This window comes from Seriola aureovittata, chromosome 4, assembly GCF_021018895.1.
Source record: "Seriola aureovittata isolate HTS-2021-v1 ecotype China chromosome 4, ASM2101889v1, whole genome shotgun sequence".
Classification (NCBI taxonomy): domain Eukaryota; kingdom Metazoa; phylum Chordata; class Actinopteri; order Carangiformes; family Carangidae; genus Seriola; species Seriola aureovittata.
Window position 1 is genome coordinate 7,410,160 of NC_079367.1, and position 17,260 is coordinate 7,427,419.

Genomic DNA, 17,260 nt, shown 5'->3' on the forward strand with positions numbered 1-17,260 from the left:
CATGTACTGTAATATTATCTTACAGTATTTTATTTGATTTACTCTTAATCACTCTTCTTTTCTTCTTCTTTCTCTCTCTCAGCTCCACTCATCTATTTCTGGAAATGTGAACCACTCAAAGAAAACATAAAACAAAATTTAAAAAAAAAAAAATGTTGATCCTATTTTTTGCATTTTTTTCAAACATTTCAGGGATTTAAAGTAGTTATGCATATACACATATGAAGGCATATGAACATTTAAATGGTCAATATTGGCCTCTTAACAAAAGAAAGTTACTAAAGTTGACCAGCCCACCAAATAGGTTTGCCAATATAAAGAAGGGAAAAAAAGTAAACAGTAGTAGTAGTAGTAGTAGGAGGAGATTGTTTAGTTTAGTTTGAGTACTAGAATAATTTCTCAGTATTACATGAAATTTGTGAGAGAAGACACTGTATCCTTGTATATTTCATGTGCAAATTTAAATATACAAGTGTGTGATTTAATATTAGTGGGTAATGTTTTGTGCCAAGAAATGAAAATCACATTTTACAGTTACAATAAGTACTTTATTGGTTCAACAGTGCTGCCAGCGCCTGACAGATAAATATACAGTTCTGAGTTTATTTATTTACAGCTTGCTGAGAGACGATACAAACTGTCCCTTGTTGACATACATAGTGTTCTTTAGTGTATAACATACTTTGGGCTGGTTTCCTTGTCCAAGCTTCTATGGTCCCCATTGAAAGATGTGGTAAGTTAGGCTGTTTCTGTGTCTGTGAAAGAAGCCCTATTAAGTCTTGGTTTGTTAACATGTAATGTGCTGTCACATGTGCAAATCTTCAGATGGTGCAGCAGTAGGATAAGCAATGTGTATTATGTGTGTGTGTTTGTGTGTGTGTGTGTGTGTGTGTGTGTGTGTGTGTTTTTGCAAAAAGAAGATCTGGATTGCACACATTTCCTGTACAATGGATTTATGTTATCAATATAAGAAGAAAAAGTGACATCTGATATTGACTGTGTTCAGTAATCTCAGTCTCACACTAAGCAAAACTGACTTTTTACTGTAAATGCTGTTACAATCTGATATTTCATCAAATTAGCCTCTTTTTGCTTGATTTGCATTGCAGATTTTTTTTTTGCTGGCATTTGCCAAACAGTGTAATTTTGTAGATGCTACTATCATGTTTCATCTTCATAAGTATCATTTTGTCTTTCGGTATACTCTTCACTTACAGTACAGCTGTGCACACATACAGGCATGCTCACACATATCAACTTGTTTCATTCACTCACAAGCCACAAACAATAGGTCTATAAACGCACGCATGTAACCACACGCTCATATGTTCAAATCATACCATAGCAAAACACATCCGACAACATGATGGTTTCACATCTTGTCCTCAGATCCTAATTTAGTGTTTGCTCTTGAAATTTTCCCCAAATCCCAAATCACTCTGGAGTCTGTCGGCAATATTAAGAGACAAATCTTTCAAAATTCCAAATCCAATCTTTCTCTGTTGTCTATTTATACACTATCTATAGTAAAGACATGATTTTGTGTTTCATATTTGACTTTATTTTCCAACTTCTGTTCCCTTAACCATACTGATCTGCATAGGTAGCGTAAACCGACGAAGTTGACGCTGATGACGTCCTTGTTTGTCCTTCAGGTTAGTAATGGCTCTAGTTATCCTCACATGCCGGAAGTCAGCATTTTCTATACTGTATATATTATATTCCTGAAAAACCATTTCAAAGCTCTCCTTCAACAGCACCAACATTTTGTAACATAATACAGTACACCCCTTTTACCACAGTCCATATCTGTCCTGTGTTTCAACTGTGGGTCTCTATGACCCTTGTTGTCCCCTCTTCACTTTAGGAGCGATATGTCGTCAGCGAAGTCCCCGTGTGGGTGGAGGCAGCGGGCGAAGCGCCACTGGCACACCATGAGACACAGCGGCAGCATGAAGAGAGCGCAGATTCCCGCCATGATGTAGGCGATGGTCATAAGGGTGGACTCGTCCGTCTGGGGGATGTTGTAGCCGCAGTCCTCCAGGTCAACGCCGTGGAATGGGCCCTCTACAGAGGCTGTGCGAAACTCATCATGCACTAGGAAAGTGGGATTGGGATTGTGGGTAATTTAGAAACACACACCTCAGGAAAACAGATACTATTACTGTACATAAGTTGTAAATTAGATACCCTCAACACTTGTCCTGCATTTTCTACTTCATATTTTCTTGCCTTTTTATGTTAGTATTCATATTCTTTTTATTACACTATAAACTTTATTCACTCTATCTCCCCCGTCCCCTCTCCTCCTCATCCCCCCTTGTCGTCCTCCTCACCATGGCAGGTGCTAACAGCAAAGCCGATTCGTTTCTTCTCACGGTCAAAGACCACGTAGAAGCCTTCCATGATGACGGCCCCCATCACTGTGCCGGTGCTAGACTGGGATACAGCAAACTTATAGCAGTCCTCCTGGGCTGAAGCCACATCCTCTACTGGCCGCAGATATTGCTACACAGAAACAGAAAGAGAGAAAGATCACCCTAATGTAGTACCTAGAGTACCAGCTTTCATTCTGAGTCCTTAGCCACTGCTATATTATGATTGTCAAATTTTACGTAGATTTAGCGAAAGACTCACAAAAGGTACACATTAAGTTATACAAATTTTTCCTGTTTCTTTAACATATTTTACATGTTCTTATGTAGAATTCATACACTCATAGAAGAAAATATTCTGGGTTTTACCGGGGATTTTCTGTTTTGATGATTTTGCTATGTGTGTATATATGAAGCTAAGTTACTAACATCCCCTCTGTTCATTCTGGACTTTCCCCTGATAAATCACAGGCAGCATTTATGCAAAAGACACCTTGTGCAACACTTGCTTGGCCACAAGTGACAGTTCTTGATATTAACTTCCTCATTTGGACATTGTCTTTCTGTGGGCTCATTTGTGTGTTGATTATGAGCTGATTTGAGCTCATCATGGACATATCTGTATCAGTAATATATACCAGTCAAAACAGTCCAGTAATACCCAAAATTTGCCCAGAGATCATTTATAAATTGTGTCACCATTGTATAATTTATCCACCAGAGAGCTCTGATGAGTTTATTTTTCAACTGTAAAATGTCCTCAGCACGTAGTTTTTTTGTTTTCTTTCTCACCTAATTTAAGGGGATCCTTGTCAATGTTTTTACATTAAAATAAACATGAAATCAACACTGACAAACATATCAACTCAAACTCATAAATCCAGTAGCTCTAGTACATCATTGCATTTCTCTGTATGTCTTCAAGTCCTATGAATACAGTACGTGAATTCTGTGTACATTGTAAATGTCCTGGTTTACTGTCAGTGTGTACCTGCTACAGAGACTGGTATATGAGACCAGAACGCACAGAAAACAAAAACTTTTCTCAAGCCATCAGCATCAAGGTCATACGCTTTCCACAGGTTTATGGACCTGAGCCGCGCTTCTACATCTCACTGTCAAATCTCATTCATTAGACCACCACCAAGACTTTTGTTAGTGGCTTTGAATAAGAAAATGTTTCATGACTTTTCAGAGCTTCATGAAAGTTTAGAGAATATATCCAAAGGTAATTCTCTTTGAAATGTGGTGATTTCTTTTTCATCATGGTACCAAGCCAGCCTTTCTTCTATTGAGGACTATATAAAAGAGTGTGTCTGAAGGATAGGACAACTATGTGTAGGAGTGCACAGAGAAATAAAAAATCTGCATTACAAGTCGTCAATGAAATCACCCAAGACTTCAGACTTACAAATGAAGTACTTGATGTACCTTGTGTCTCCTAACAGTGTTTAACGGTGTTACCAGCTTAAAGGACATTACTTCATATGGTCCCACATGACAAACACTATCACAAAGTCAAACGCAGGCATGAAAACATTTGTGAACTCCTGTGGACATAGTGGTTATTACCTGCGGTAGGATGGAGATTCTGAAGGACTGGTTGCGGTTTTCACTCATCAGGTAGAGGGAGATGACTGGGAAGATGTGCCAGGGTGTAGTGCCGGCCTGCCAACATACCAGTTGCTCCCCAAGCCAGAACCCAGAGGGAAACTGTTCAGTCTGAAAGACAGGGTCAGGAGGACAATGATTCTTTCCTTTCCCATACAATGCTTATTACAAATCAGGGTCACGAGGGGAGGCTGGATCTTTTAATTCTGAATCAATTCACTGATTCCAAAATTGATTAATAACTTTATGCTGACAGAGAGAAAAAAGGTTTTTATGGTGTAGTAGGGACTGACCGAAGAGGCTGCCTCAATGGCCTTGACTGCAGCCTGGAAGACTTTCCTAGGCAGCCGAAGGTTGGTGGTGCCACTGTCCACAATACTCTTATCATAGTTGTACTGTGAAAGACAGAGAAACAGCCACACATTACAAATCTCTCGAATAACCTGTTGGATCAGTGACTGACCATAAAATCATTCTTGTCTGTCAGATCTCACCTCCTTACAGTCCATATTGAGGTCCTGTCCATTAACCTCAATACGCACAATAATGACTTCATAGTACCATTCCCTGCGGATGGGAGTGTACCAAAGCTCTCCTACATACAGTGACGTGTCCACTCCTCCAATGATCTGAGAGCACAGGGAAAAACAGAATCCAACACTGGCTTCAAATATGATACTGGATGCTGTGTGTGTGTGTGTGTGTGTGTGTGTGTGTGTGTGTGTGACTCACCATGCTGCCGCCAACAGTAGCGCTGCCCAGGGAGTAGTTTTGGGTGAAGCCGGCTCCACACAGCTGGAGAGAGAAGAGGTTGGGGACAGGAGTCTGACGAACCAGAGAGTCGAAGAAAGGCTCCAATGTCTCGTCAGGCTGGAGAGAGAGAGAGAGAGAGAGAGAGAGAGAGAGAGAGAGAGAGAGAGAGCGAGAGGGAGAGAGAGAAGGAAAGGTAGGATTGCTTTACTTCTGAATTGCTAAACCCATCTGCTGTTTTTAGCCATCAGCTTTAAATTTCTAAAAGATTAAAAAAACCTCATCCTCTTCTAAAATATGCTTATTATTTCATCCATCAGTTTAAATATTAATTTTTACTTATACTATTTATAATGTACTTTAACTACTTATTACTTTCCTCAGAAGTAAATACTGTAGTAAATAACTCATAATTGCAACAATAATTAAAAGATTTTAGTTACAAAAATAAGGTGTTAACGTTTCTTATCAAACCCTCCAGATGTCAGGTTGAACTTGAATTAAGAACTATATCCCTACATCCATCCCCAGATCCAGTGTCGTCACAGTATCATCCTCTTACACCAGATTAGGAATTCAGAAAGCGAGGAAAAGGGGAAAAAGTTTATCTGGGAGTAAAAGACTCTCACTAGCCTTTTAATAGCGAGGTCAGTGCTCACAAGACTACACTGGACTTCTACCCTACTTTGGTTTCTTGATCATTAACAGAAGTAATAAACATCATCTTGGAAAGCACGCTAAAATATTCGAACTGCCATTCTTGGGGATGGGGATTAACACTAATCCCCACATTTCCATTTTCCATCAGCAGTTGACAGTTTGCTGAACTGCTCTTGCTCTTTTGGACAACAGTTAAACATTGATGTAAAGTGTTGATATGAAGCTCTCTGTCTCCTCTCCTCTCACCCCCAGGTTGCTCGTCATATGCTGTCAAATTTTATTTCACAACACATACTTCAAGTATATTCAGTGTAAGACTAAAGTTGTAAAACAAGGTGAAATGTAAAGTAAAAACACACCCTATTCTATCAGTTTATACTTGAGATTACAACAGAGAAGAGCATGATCTCTCGGTTCTGACATCTCATGATTTTCCAACTGAAGTGAGACCTTTGCTGCTCAAAAAGATAATTGAAATTACAATAACAGAACGATAATAGAAATGATAATTTATCAGCAGATCTTTTCAGATTTTAAAAGCACCACGTGATGCTCTGCTCTCACCCGGGCTATATCAGCGTAGGCCAGTCCCAGGATTCCCTCCCAGTTGGATCCATTGATGAAGAAGCGATCTGACTGGGTGATTGCAGCGATGTTAGCACGCAGCGTGGCGTTGGGGCCGTGTGGAACAGAGACCAGGTCGGTGCCCAGCTCCCCTTCCCAGCGACCCTGGGTGTAAGGAACGTAAACGCTCCTACCGAGGTCACGGTACGAGCTGGAGCTGTGAATGGATGGTGAGACAACAGAGAGGGAGAAAAACGGAGGTGGAGAAAGAAGAATATTCAGATTCGTAGTTGCAGTTGTAGTTAGTAACTTTCCTAAAAACTTAATCTAGGGAACAAAAATGAATTATTTCTGGTGTTTTTAAAGAAAAGTCAAAGTGAAACATGAATCCTTTTATTTTTTTAGAACCAAATGTGGCTGTATATTTTTGCATGCATCTCTACTCACAGTGAACGATGGTAGTATCTGCGTAGAAAGGGATGAGCAGCCGCTCCGACAGCAAAGTTACTGCTTCCTGTATCCACCAGGATGTTCAACTAATGAGACAGAGAGAGAACAAGAGAGAGAGAGACAGAGTTCAATTTATCAAATATGTGTCTGTGTGCTTTTTGCAGAAATCGATAGGTTTGTAAAACTGACGCTTGGATTCCACTGTGAAATTGATTATGTTCACTGAAAGGCAAGTTAAATCTGTAATTCTGCTACCTTGGAGACTAATATGTCCATTTGTAAAACAATTTTCTGTGGGGGCACAGATGTCTAAATTTATAGTTTTTACAGCAAGTAGTTTGTTTCTCATCTCTCAGTCATTCTCTACATCTATTTCTCCTTCCTTGTAGTGTCCTGTGCTGTTTCCTGTTGCCCTAAATGTCCTTCAGCGTCCCCCCTCTGTCTCTTCTCTAACCCTCCACTCTTCTCGGGTTGCCCAGTCCACTCTCCCTCTCTCCCATCTCCTCCTCTTCTGTCTGCATCTCTATGTGACTATCAAATTTTGCACATTCAGTCAAAAACAGTCAGTGAATGTGTGAATGGAGCACAATGACAGACAGCAACAAAGACAGAAATACACAATGCTTACACTTCATACTTTATATATATATCTATCTTTATGTCTCATGTCTCATGTACCATTCACAATTTCTATTTCTTGTTCTACTGCTGTTTTAATGCACACTATGCATTTTCATGTTTGCAAAACTCTTCCTATGGTTCTGGGTAGCAGTATCCTAAGGTTGTGGTTATAGTTTATAGTTAAAGATTCCTGATCACAGTTCGAAGGATGACCAACACATTGGCAGAGATAATAGACAGACACTAGATAGACAGATAAGACAGACTGGCAGAAACACCCAAACAGATGAAGAGACAGGCAGCCATAGAGCCACAGCAAGCTGTTCAATAATGGATTGGCTCTTTAAATATCCACTAAAGTGCTACTGTCTCAGGGGCTGGGCCTGAAATCCCAGAATAATAAATACTGACTCCTGTCCACATCATGTTTATCTCACACATGCCTGTAGATACAGTCCCTACAAACGCAACTGCTGTCAGAAATAATGCTGGACACACTGTGATTTCCTCTCTTAGGCAGAATTTTGCTGACTGCACATGACAAATATGTTTTGTTTTTTCAGACACATACTGAGTCACCTGGCCCTGGACAAAGTAATGCACATGACCACACACACGCACACACCCAAACACACGCACACACACACACACACACACACACACACACACACACAAACACGTAAGGCTGCATCCTGACACAATGAGACCTCATGTCTTTCCCTCCCCTCTCTGTCTGTCTTCCTGTCCTCCCTGGCAGAGTGCCTGTCTGCTCCAGCCATTATATTTGCCCTTCCCCCTCCACTACGAAGGAAAATCATCTAGTGGTTACCAGAACAGAACGCAACATAAGTGAAAGTTACTGTAAATGACTTGAGGCCATTTCCACAATTTTGCATCTACCATGCATCTCCAATAAAATGCAAGGCCTTGTATCACTTATTAAATTCATTAAAGTTCTTGAGACCCCATCATTTGGCTCTTGCTGAGACACTGAACCACACAGTACTTTGACCTAATGCAACTCTCAATCTATTTTATGAAGAAGATTGATACATTTATTTATTTATGTAAAGCTTTATTTAACTGAATGCAGAGGCTTTTAAAGGCTTAAACACATTTAGGTAATTTGATTCAAGATATATTGAGACTTATTAAGGGCCTGCAAACAGCCTATTAGTTTGTTGTTAGGGATATGATTATCCTGGCTGGTAAATTTATCGAATGAGATTGTCACTGATCCCAGAGCAGGACTTTTGTGCTTGGTTAATATACACAAGCCTGGAGTCTGATGCACATGAGGTCATGTTTCCCTGAAGTCCCTGAAGATCAGTGTGCTTGGTATTACAAAGTAAAAGGGTGTGGCTTCCAAGACATCCTTGTAAATTCCAGGATAAATTAGAAATCTATACACTCTTTCATATGGTCTAATTTCTCCTGAAATTAAACCTCATCTTTTGGACCGTGAGCAATGGGGCTCTATGTGAACACACAATTTTTTATATTTTTTTCAAAGTCAGAACAGTTTGGTTATTCCACATAAGATATTACTGTATTTTTCTCATGCTTTTGAAGAGCTCCGGGCTCAGGTGGGAAAAGGTGATGTGACATGCTGTACATCCATGCATGAATGAGGACTGAGCAATATATAAATGAAAATGTGAAACCACATCCACATGGGCCCAATAAAGCAGATTAGCTTTTTGACTGTTGAACTCTTAATAATTAATTCCATAGGATGATTTTTTTCGTCTGAACTTTGACTCTGATTGTTGGTTAATAGTCATGAATATTTTGTTTTGGAGAAATGCCTAAGACTTGCTTTACATACGCTCTAAAACATAAGAAACTGTTTCCACTTAATTTTTTGCAGAAATGGCAGAATGGATGTTTTGATTTCATAGGTTTTGATCTCTGGAGTTTTTGTTATTCATTAAATACTATTGGGTTGGGAATACTTTGCTATTGTGAATAAAATCCTGGATTTACTTTGATGTAAGCTCCATCATGGTAGTGAACTAAAATAATGTGATGTATCACCTGGTTCTTAAACTTAATTGAACTTTTTGATTGTCTTTGAGTCAGAGGCTCCAAAGGTCATGATTAAAGGTCATGTGACACACTCTTGCCCATTAAGTCCTTATGACATACACATCCATTAAAAAAAAAAAAAAGAGCCACACAGGTTTAAACAAGACTCTCTTAGTATCACAATTTGAAACATTAGGGCAGACATGCAGTATGTTCAGGTACCCAGCAGTCCACTAGGTTAGGATCATGCATTATAGGGGAATGGAAGCAGAAAGTGTTGTAAACATTTTTGGGGTGTGCATTGGGGGAGCAACTTCCAGTGGAATAAAAAGGCCCTTATGTTTGGATATCTCATCATTTAATGTTCATGTTTGGGATCCTTGTCCTGGCCATAGTAGGGCTATTGTTTTGGTACTGACCAAAATGTGTCCGTTGCCCTGAGCTCCACAAGTATCAAAAGATGATGTTAAATACTCTTTGATCTTTTTTTCAAATCACAATTTTTGACAATTTTAGACTGCATTTTATTTAGGATGAGGTCCTGTACAGCTGCTTGTGTTTTGGCACCATTTAACGTTTGAGAACTTGAGAACTTTGGCTTTGTGTGTTGTGGGAAAACATTTCTCAAAGAAAGCATCAAATATCAGCATCAAAACTTTTGTATCATATCGGCACAAGAATTGAATGAAACATTAAATTTGAAACGATACCCAGGCCTCCGGGAATGATGGCTGACGACTTGTTGACGGACACTCACTTTAGCCACCAAAACAATGTGTTGACTGTCTTTGCTGATTGGCCTCAACTGACTGATAATCACTGTGGTGCCCCTACCAGGCAGATCTCTACCTCTCTCTTTCTATCTCTGTCCTTGATATAGGAAGCATCAGTGTCTCTCAGCGGCAGAGTGACACCTCCACTTAGCACCTCAGAGCCCTCCATCACATTCACCATCTCTCTACAGTCTTTCCTTTGGTTTCCTAAAAGCCCCTAGCCGAGTCTCACTCCCACATCCTCCCTCAAACACACTTGGTTTCTCTCTTCCTCTCTCAAACTCCCCGTCTCACACACTTTCTTTCTCTTTCTTCCCTTGCTCTAATCCACTCCTCTCCCATCCCTCTCTCCTGCCATTCATCCATTTCTCTGTTTCACTTCATCTGTCACCTTTGTCCTCTCCTTCTTCTCCTCTTCTACTACCTCATCACTTTCTCTCTCCCTCTATCCGTCGTCCTCTGTGTGCCAGCCTGTACACCACAGCTGCACCCAGCTGGCACTCCTCACTCCACAGAATTAATGGTTCCATTATCTGTCTGTATCATTCAGTCCTTTCTCTCACTTTCACACACACACACACACACACACACACACACACACTCACACACAGGCCATCTGTCACTGCACAACCATCATCAGTATTGGACAATCCGCCAGTATATTTTAAGTACTTTTCTGCCACCTTTAATTTGAAATTCCCTGTTTAAATCTTATATTAGACACATTAAAGTAGGACACAAACTGCTGTATGTTAGCAAAGTGTGTTATACGTTTATAGTGATATCACTTCTCATCGAGATGCATAGTGTCTTCTATACTAGGATTATTAACATTGCAAAGGCCCTTAAGACTGTATCTGTGGTACTTGAAGATGAGTTCAATTTACTTGTTATTGCTTTTGTAGTGTTATAACCTGTTGTGTAGCTGATCAAAATATGTGATACACACACAGATGCACAGCTACAATGTTGAAGGTGTAGTCCAATTAATGCAAAATTGTATGTCTTTAATATTAATGCTCTGGCAATATAGTTTTTTTTAATGATCAATAAAGAGCCCTGGATTGAAGAGAGAGACAGGGACGAGGAGAGGAACTTGCATTTTCCAAAGAGAGAAAGACTCTGTACAGTGTATTAAAGAATAATAGGCTACTGACCAGCCCCACTACATGCCATCCTTATAGAAAAGATGATTGATTTTTTTGATTGTACCTGGCTTTAATTCGTTTGACTTTGTTACGTTAGGTCTATTGTGCAGAATGATTATACTTGTATACGTTCAGGGGTGCTTTGACAGCACATCACGTCATGTAGATAAAGCCTTTACCTTCTGCGGAGGAGAGCCCACGGCCATCTCCACGTAGTATCCCTGTCCGGACTTCCCACGCAGGTTATCAATCATGTCCACGAAGCTGATCCCGCCCGGTGCCGCTCCTCTCCGCCTGCGCGCCGGATACCTCCCCGTGTTGCCCCGCGAGGCAGCAGCCTCGGCCGCTGCAGGTGGTAACGACGGTGACTGTTCAGCGCGAGCGCCTTGCCGCAGTGGCACGCGGATGGCTAGAGGCAGGCCCGAGGCGTCCGGCGCGGATTGACCGCTGCCGAGCCAACACAAAGTCGTCCATATAAAGAGACTTGTCAGCCGGAGAGGCTGTAACGTCGACGCCTCCATGTTGAAACACGGTAAAGTTGTATTTTTTGCTATGTTTGGTTTTGACCTCACGGAGCTCCGTTCAGTTTGACATCAAACCTGCAGCGGCAGAGCAGCGGAGATCAGGTGGCAATGATGCTAAAATGACGGCTAAAAACATGTTAGCAGTTTAACCGCAAATATGAAGAGATTACGAGGTCACTGTGTTTTTACTCCGGTTGTCTTGACGTTAACTTGTTGAGAAGACAACACGACAAAGTAACATGTAAATTCAACATAGGCTACGCTGGAAACCACCCCTTACAGCTAAGCCATGCAACCCTCGGTGTCACAGATAATTTGCGGCGACGCGTAAATTACAGGCTGTCCCTGCGTGCGTTGGATCAAACCGCAGGCCTGTGTCGTTTTCTCCACACATCCTTATGTCAAACGACCGAAAAACCATCGTCGGTAGTCAGGCTACCATAATCCGCATCCTTCCCCCTTCCCGACCCGTTCATTCTGTTCTCAACCTTCCAGTCTTTCACCTCCTCCTCCTCCTCCATCCACCCCGCTGCATCCCTCAGAGCTGCGAGAGCGCAAGCATCACCACCGTCAAGTTAAAATCACACGACTTCCTGTAAGCATTTTCAAAATAAAACAGTATTAAACTCCTCACTGAAACACCATAGCAACCCATTTAGAGGGAACCTTTTGAAGGCCAATTATCCCTTCGTGAAATCCATACTTTACCTCATATTAGTATGTACTACAAAAGACTGTATTAGATTAGGAAATAGATCTAAATCATTCATTTTTTAAAATCCCAAACTAACATGAAAACTCATTCATATCAAGGTAGCGTGTACCAGACCAGTTATTCCACATTGATGTCTAATGAAACGACTCCAGTCGTGACAGTTGTCAAAATTTGTAGTAAAAGTTCATGTTATAACGAACTGGAATACCCCCCTTTAAAAAGTTGCAATGCAAACCAATACCATAGGCCTGTTTTAAATGATAATAATCATAATGATGATAATAATAATATTTTTAAACTAGTTTGTGATTTTGTTGTAATCAAATTGCATCCTATATGTCACATATTATTATGTAGAATTATTTTCTAAAGGAGACACTTGAGTTTGGTCTTTTAGTTTTATGGCAATATGAGTTATGTCTTGGCTCTCTTGCCACTTCTTCAGGAAATAATCATGGGATACTAAACATTCCTGGTAAATAAATTTCCCCCATGACTCAGAGGGTTTCTAAACGGTTAATATTGCCTAAATCTAAGGGAAAAATATCTGCAACCAAAATTTCAGAATGTCATTTTATTATTTCAGACAAAAAACAAATACATTGCTGTTGGACAAATGTAATAAGGACAAAGTGCAACTTGTCTATGGCTATATTTTTTTCTATACTATTGTATTGTTTCTATAATGTACAGTGCTTAACTACTGTGACTCTGTAGTGCTCTTATTGTATGTTCTGATATTATTTATAGCACATCACTGCAGTACATTTAGACTAAATGGTCCTGATGGAACACTTGTACAGGGTTCTTATGAATTAGGGTTAGGTTTAACACACAAGCTGCATGATATTAAATGAGGTCAAATTTATGTCAAAGCTCAGTCTTTTTGCTTTTCTTTCCTTATGGCAGGTTGTCTCTGTCTTGTGATGATCCCGCACAGTCCCAGTAGGAGGCGAGAGGGAAGAAGGAAGCAGGTGCTAATAAGCTGTCCCCATCTCTCCTCTCCACGGTGAGTCCGACAGAGTCTTTACAGGGCTGGAACACTCCACACTGCTCCACCAGCAATGGGGCTGGGTCCTCCTGTCCTGAGAATGTAGGAGAAAATGGTATAACTGATCAGCATTTAGTTCAAATTTCTTGTGTCCTCTGTCTGTTGAACAATTAGCCCACTGCTAACTCAGATAATCAGATTCTCCCCATTAATCCGTCTAGTCACTACACTGTCAAAAGCACTGCTTGATAACAAACTAATGTATTTCGCTGGATAAAGGGCATTGACCCGTGTTTGAGAATCTTTTCTTTAATGCTGCCTCTTGTATATGAATCATCTGGTCAGCAAATAGATCAATAAGATGTGGAAAATTGTTCACCAATAGAAGAATTATATCCCAAAACTAATTAAAATGTCAACCTTAAACAAGCCCTGTGTGGAAATTGTGGATGTAAATGAAAATGATTGAAAGTGACATTAAAAAACTCTGTTTACTGACCATGATTAATTATGTTGAGTTGATGCAACGAAACATTGTGTATAATATGTATACTAGAGAGACTCACTGGCTGAAGTCTTTGAGCCCCAGCTTCTCTGCTCTCCAGGTTTGGTGGTGAGGGGCTCCATTCTGCCCTCTTGTGGACACCACACTGCCAGGGGCCTGGAATTACCCACCCTAAACGTACACACACACACACACACACACACATCCATCATTGACCAATGGTAACAACCCTAACCTAAACCCTAACACCATGTCTTACCCTTCAAACAGCCATTAACAATACTTCAAACAAAACTTCTGGAGTCCAGCATTTTGATTCCCACAAAACTGTTGGACCCCACAAGTAAAGTGGGCTTATGCAAAAACCAATAACTCTACTATACTCACATCCCTCACAGTTTACTATAAATGGCTTGCCATGTGTGAAGCTCCTTAGCATACACAGGTCAAAGATTAGCTATCACTGAGACTGCTGCCTTATCATTTTTTACCAGCTGATAACAGTAATAAAGATACACTGTGATCTAGTTATGATTTCAACTGGCCTATAAAGGGAAAGATGTGTTTCTTAATCAGGAAAACTATATTCGTACCTGACAGAATCACTAATAGACACTCACCAGTCCTGGGGGTCTGTAGTCCTGAAGCCCTTTGCAAATGGGTTGCTAGCAATTTTTAACTGGGTGATCTGAGAGAGAGAAGGGGGTCAAATAAATTGTGAGATGTCTTATGGGCATTGGTAATATTTATTTTTAGGCTTACTGATCCTGGGTGTCTTACTCTGTGGTTCTGATACGCGGTTACAGCCATGAAACGTGTCTCTGGGAAGGAGAAAGAGCAGAAGTTTCTGTATGCGTTTAAGTGGCTGTTAGGCGCTGGATCTACATACACCACATGGAAGCGCGGCTGGTAGCGATGCATGGAGTTTAATATCATCTGTCAAGGAGAAAGTAGGAGAAAACACACAACTAAGTCAAAAAAAGGGACATATCTATATGTTCTTTCATTATGAAACAAAAATCAAAACAATGTACTTTATATCTTAGGTTATATGCCCTTTTGTTCTGCAAGAGTTGCATTTCAGACATTAACTGACATGTCCATTGTCATCCAGCAAGTTGTTGGTGAGCTTGAGAGTATCAAAGGACACAGTCTGCTTCATCCACTGGGCTCCACGGGCGGGTGAGTCTGGGTGGAAATGCATCCTGCTTGGGGCAGCAACATCCGCTCGTCCTGCCACCAGCCAAGATGAGCTGTGGAACGCATATCTGACACACACACACACACACACACACACACACACACACACACACACACACACACACACACATATGTTTACGCGTACATTTTTGAAATAGAAGTAATAAGGTAGGATGAAGCTTGCAGAGAGGCTAGTAGCACAGATCTAAGTGATAAGTGGGCAATCATGGGCTTGAAAAAATGTAAGAAATACCACAACAGACCACAAATACACTAAAAACGTGCTGTGTATTGGAGAAAGTAACAATCTCTATATATATACACAATAAACACTGCACATCCACTCTGTATGTGTGTCTGACCTGTATCTTTTATCATCAACAGGGATGAAGTCCATCAGCAAGACATATTCAGCAGCAGGATCCATCCCAGATATCCGCACCTGGAATGTTGGAAACATCCTTCTGCAGCAAATGAACACATGAAAATAATGTGGTAAGTGACACTAGAAAAGACAGGGAAAAAAAGGAGAAGGGCAAGATAAGATAATTAATAAATAATATAAATGTGAGTATGAGTGTTACCTTCCAGCTTTGGTAACAATCATCTCTGTGCCCAGCTGGTCAAATTGCTGCCAAAGTGTATGCATCTCCAGCTGAACTCTGACCCCACTGACTTGAGGGGCCTTGGCACTCAACAGTGACCCCCCATCTGCACAGCAGGGCGGAGATAGTCCACAGTTCTGAGGCAGCTGGGGGCCTGAGGAGAGGAGAGGAGAGGAGAGGAAAACATTTGTTGATGTTTTGCCTGTCATCATCACATGAATTTATGAGATGTGGTCTCCACAGAGCTCAAACAGTTTTGAACAGAACACTTACTATCCATACTTTGAAGCTCTTCAAGACAAATATTATAAATGAATTTGTCGTTCCGTTTCTTCCTTTGATATTTCTGTTAACTCCAGTCTGTTCTTCCTGTTATGACCACAAGTAGCAACTCCTGTCACTACATCAAGACCAGTGCAGAATCAAACCCACAGCTTTTCAATTCAACATGAAACGGAAGGCAAAATCTTCCTCCCAGTCCTCTGCTAGCTACTAGGATAGATGTACATCGGTGAGTTATGCGTTACGAGTGGCTTCTGTGTCCAGGAACAAGCTGGTTTTATACACCATGAGACTCTCACTGGGGACCTCCATGCTGGCCTCATCCATTACAATACACATAGTGCCACTGACATGCACTAATCACAGCTTCACGTGCATGCAAACCCAAGAATTATGTGCGTACACACACACACATACACACACACACAACCTTTTTCGAGCATCCAGAAACCCCTGCTTGCACTGCCTATTGTTTCATATAGCCTAAAGCCTTATGTCGAGCTTGTTTTGACCAATCAGTAGCACATTAATAACATCCTAATCAGCCTGGTGTTACTGGGTGTGGACAGATGAAGACAGTGCCAAACTTCTTTTATTATTCATAGGCTAATTTCTTGGAGAACAGTTTCAACACCAAACTAATTGGAGAGTCAGTTATTCCCTAAAACTGACTAAGGTGGATATTTCTGGTTTTGTTTAATGGCGACATTCTTGCATATTTATAAAATGCTACATAGCAGACTGTCAAGATTACAATGACAAGGTCTTTACTTATTTCCATGGTTGCTTGTTGTTGCATAGGTCCTAGAATGTGTCTTTGTCTCAGAATGTGTGTGTGTGCCATGTAAGGTTTTGTGAACACAGGAAGACCTGAAAATAATGAATAACACCCAAAATAATGCACAAATGATATGATATATGAGCTTGATAAATCAAAGTTATCTGATTACAGATGTGAGTGTTTAGTGGTATCGTTGGTTGTGACATGTGTGTGTGTGTTTACGTCTGCATCCTCATGTGGCTCTATGATGGGACAGTGTTGAAGGGTTCCAGCCTGAGGGATCCAAAATAGAAAAAGGGGTTTTCCCTAATAAAGACTTAAGTTTGTCAATAGGGCAATTTGCACCCCTCATTAATCACAGCTTTCATGACCACGGGCAGAAATATCTCATATATTGGATGCCTGCCTGAAGTCGAACTGAGAGATATTGTTCTTTTTCAATGCACTTTTTGATCAATGGTGACCTTTCAAAATGTTGTATGTGTGATATGACCTTAGAGGCTCACTGAGGCCAAAAACCCTCTAAGAAAGCTGAAGGTGCACTGTTACATTCCTGAAAGGGTAATATTTGTTCTTAAACTGCATTATGTATTTTGACAGTTTAGATCAATCATCAATCATCTTTATTATAATGAATTGCAGTGTCTTGTAGATTGTAATAGACAACGCTGTATGTC

At 40.6% G+C, this 17,260-nt stretch overlaps 3 protein-coding genes across 4 annotated transcripts in view; 1 reads left to right on the top strand and 2 right to left on the bottom strand.

Moving 5' to 3' along the window:
* Positions 1–526: 526 nt before the first annotated feature.
* Positions 527–12,061, bottom strand: bace1 (beta-secretase 1). The gene is made up of 9 exons (XM_056375021.1): positions 11,160–12,061; positions 6,408–6,496; positions 5,961–6,177; positions 4,719–4,856; positions 4,481–4,615; positions 4,280–4,381; positions 3,948–4,097; positions 2,337–2,508; positions 527–2,097 (listed from the first exon to the last, which is right to left on the bottom strand). The coding sequence occupies exons 1-9, from the start codon at positions 11,499–11,501 to the stop codon at positions 1,859–1,861; spliced, it is 1,584 nt and encodes a 527-aa protein (XP_056230996.1). The 5' UTR covers positions 11,502–12,061; the 3' UTR covers positions 527–1,858.
* Positions 12,062–12,778: 717 nt separating this feature from the next.
* LOC130167277 (T-box transcription factor TBX1) lies at positions 12,779–17,208 on the bottom strand. Of its 2 annotated transcripts, XM_056373284.1 has the most exons (8): positions 15,794–17,208; positions 15,500–15,674; positions 15,278–15,379; positions 14,812–14,983; positions 14,496–14,651; positions 14,336–14,403; positions 13,777–13,886; positions 12,779–13,304 (listed from the first exon to the last, which is right to left on the bottom strand). In XM_056373284.1, exons 1-8 carry the CDS (start codon positions 15,798–15,800, stop codon positions 13,120–13,122), a joined length of 975 nt encoding a protein of 324 aa, XP_056229259.1. In that variant the 5' UTR covers positions 15,801–17,208; the 3' UTR covers positions 12,779–13,119. The 2 variants fall into 2 exon arrangements, with proteins under 2 accessions (XP_056229259.1, XP_056229258.1); XM_056373283.1 differs by having other exon boundaries at positions 15,500–17,208.
* Positions 13,142–17,260, top strand: part of LOC130167275 (centrosomal protein of 164 kDa-like) — a 28,826-nt gene continuing 24,707 nt past the window's right edge. Inside the window, exons 1-2 of the mRNA XM_056373275.1 lie at positions 13,142–13,228; positions 15,300–15,410. The gene's annotated coding sequence lies outside the window, so the exon portion shown is untranslated. The remainder of the gene's footprint in view (positions 13,229–15,299; positions 15,411–17,260) is intronic.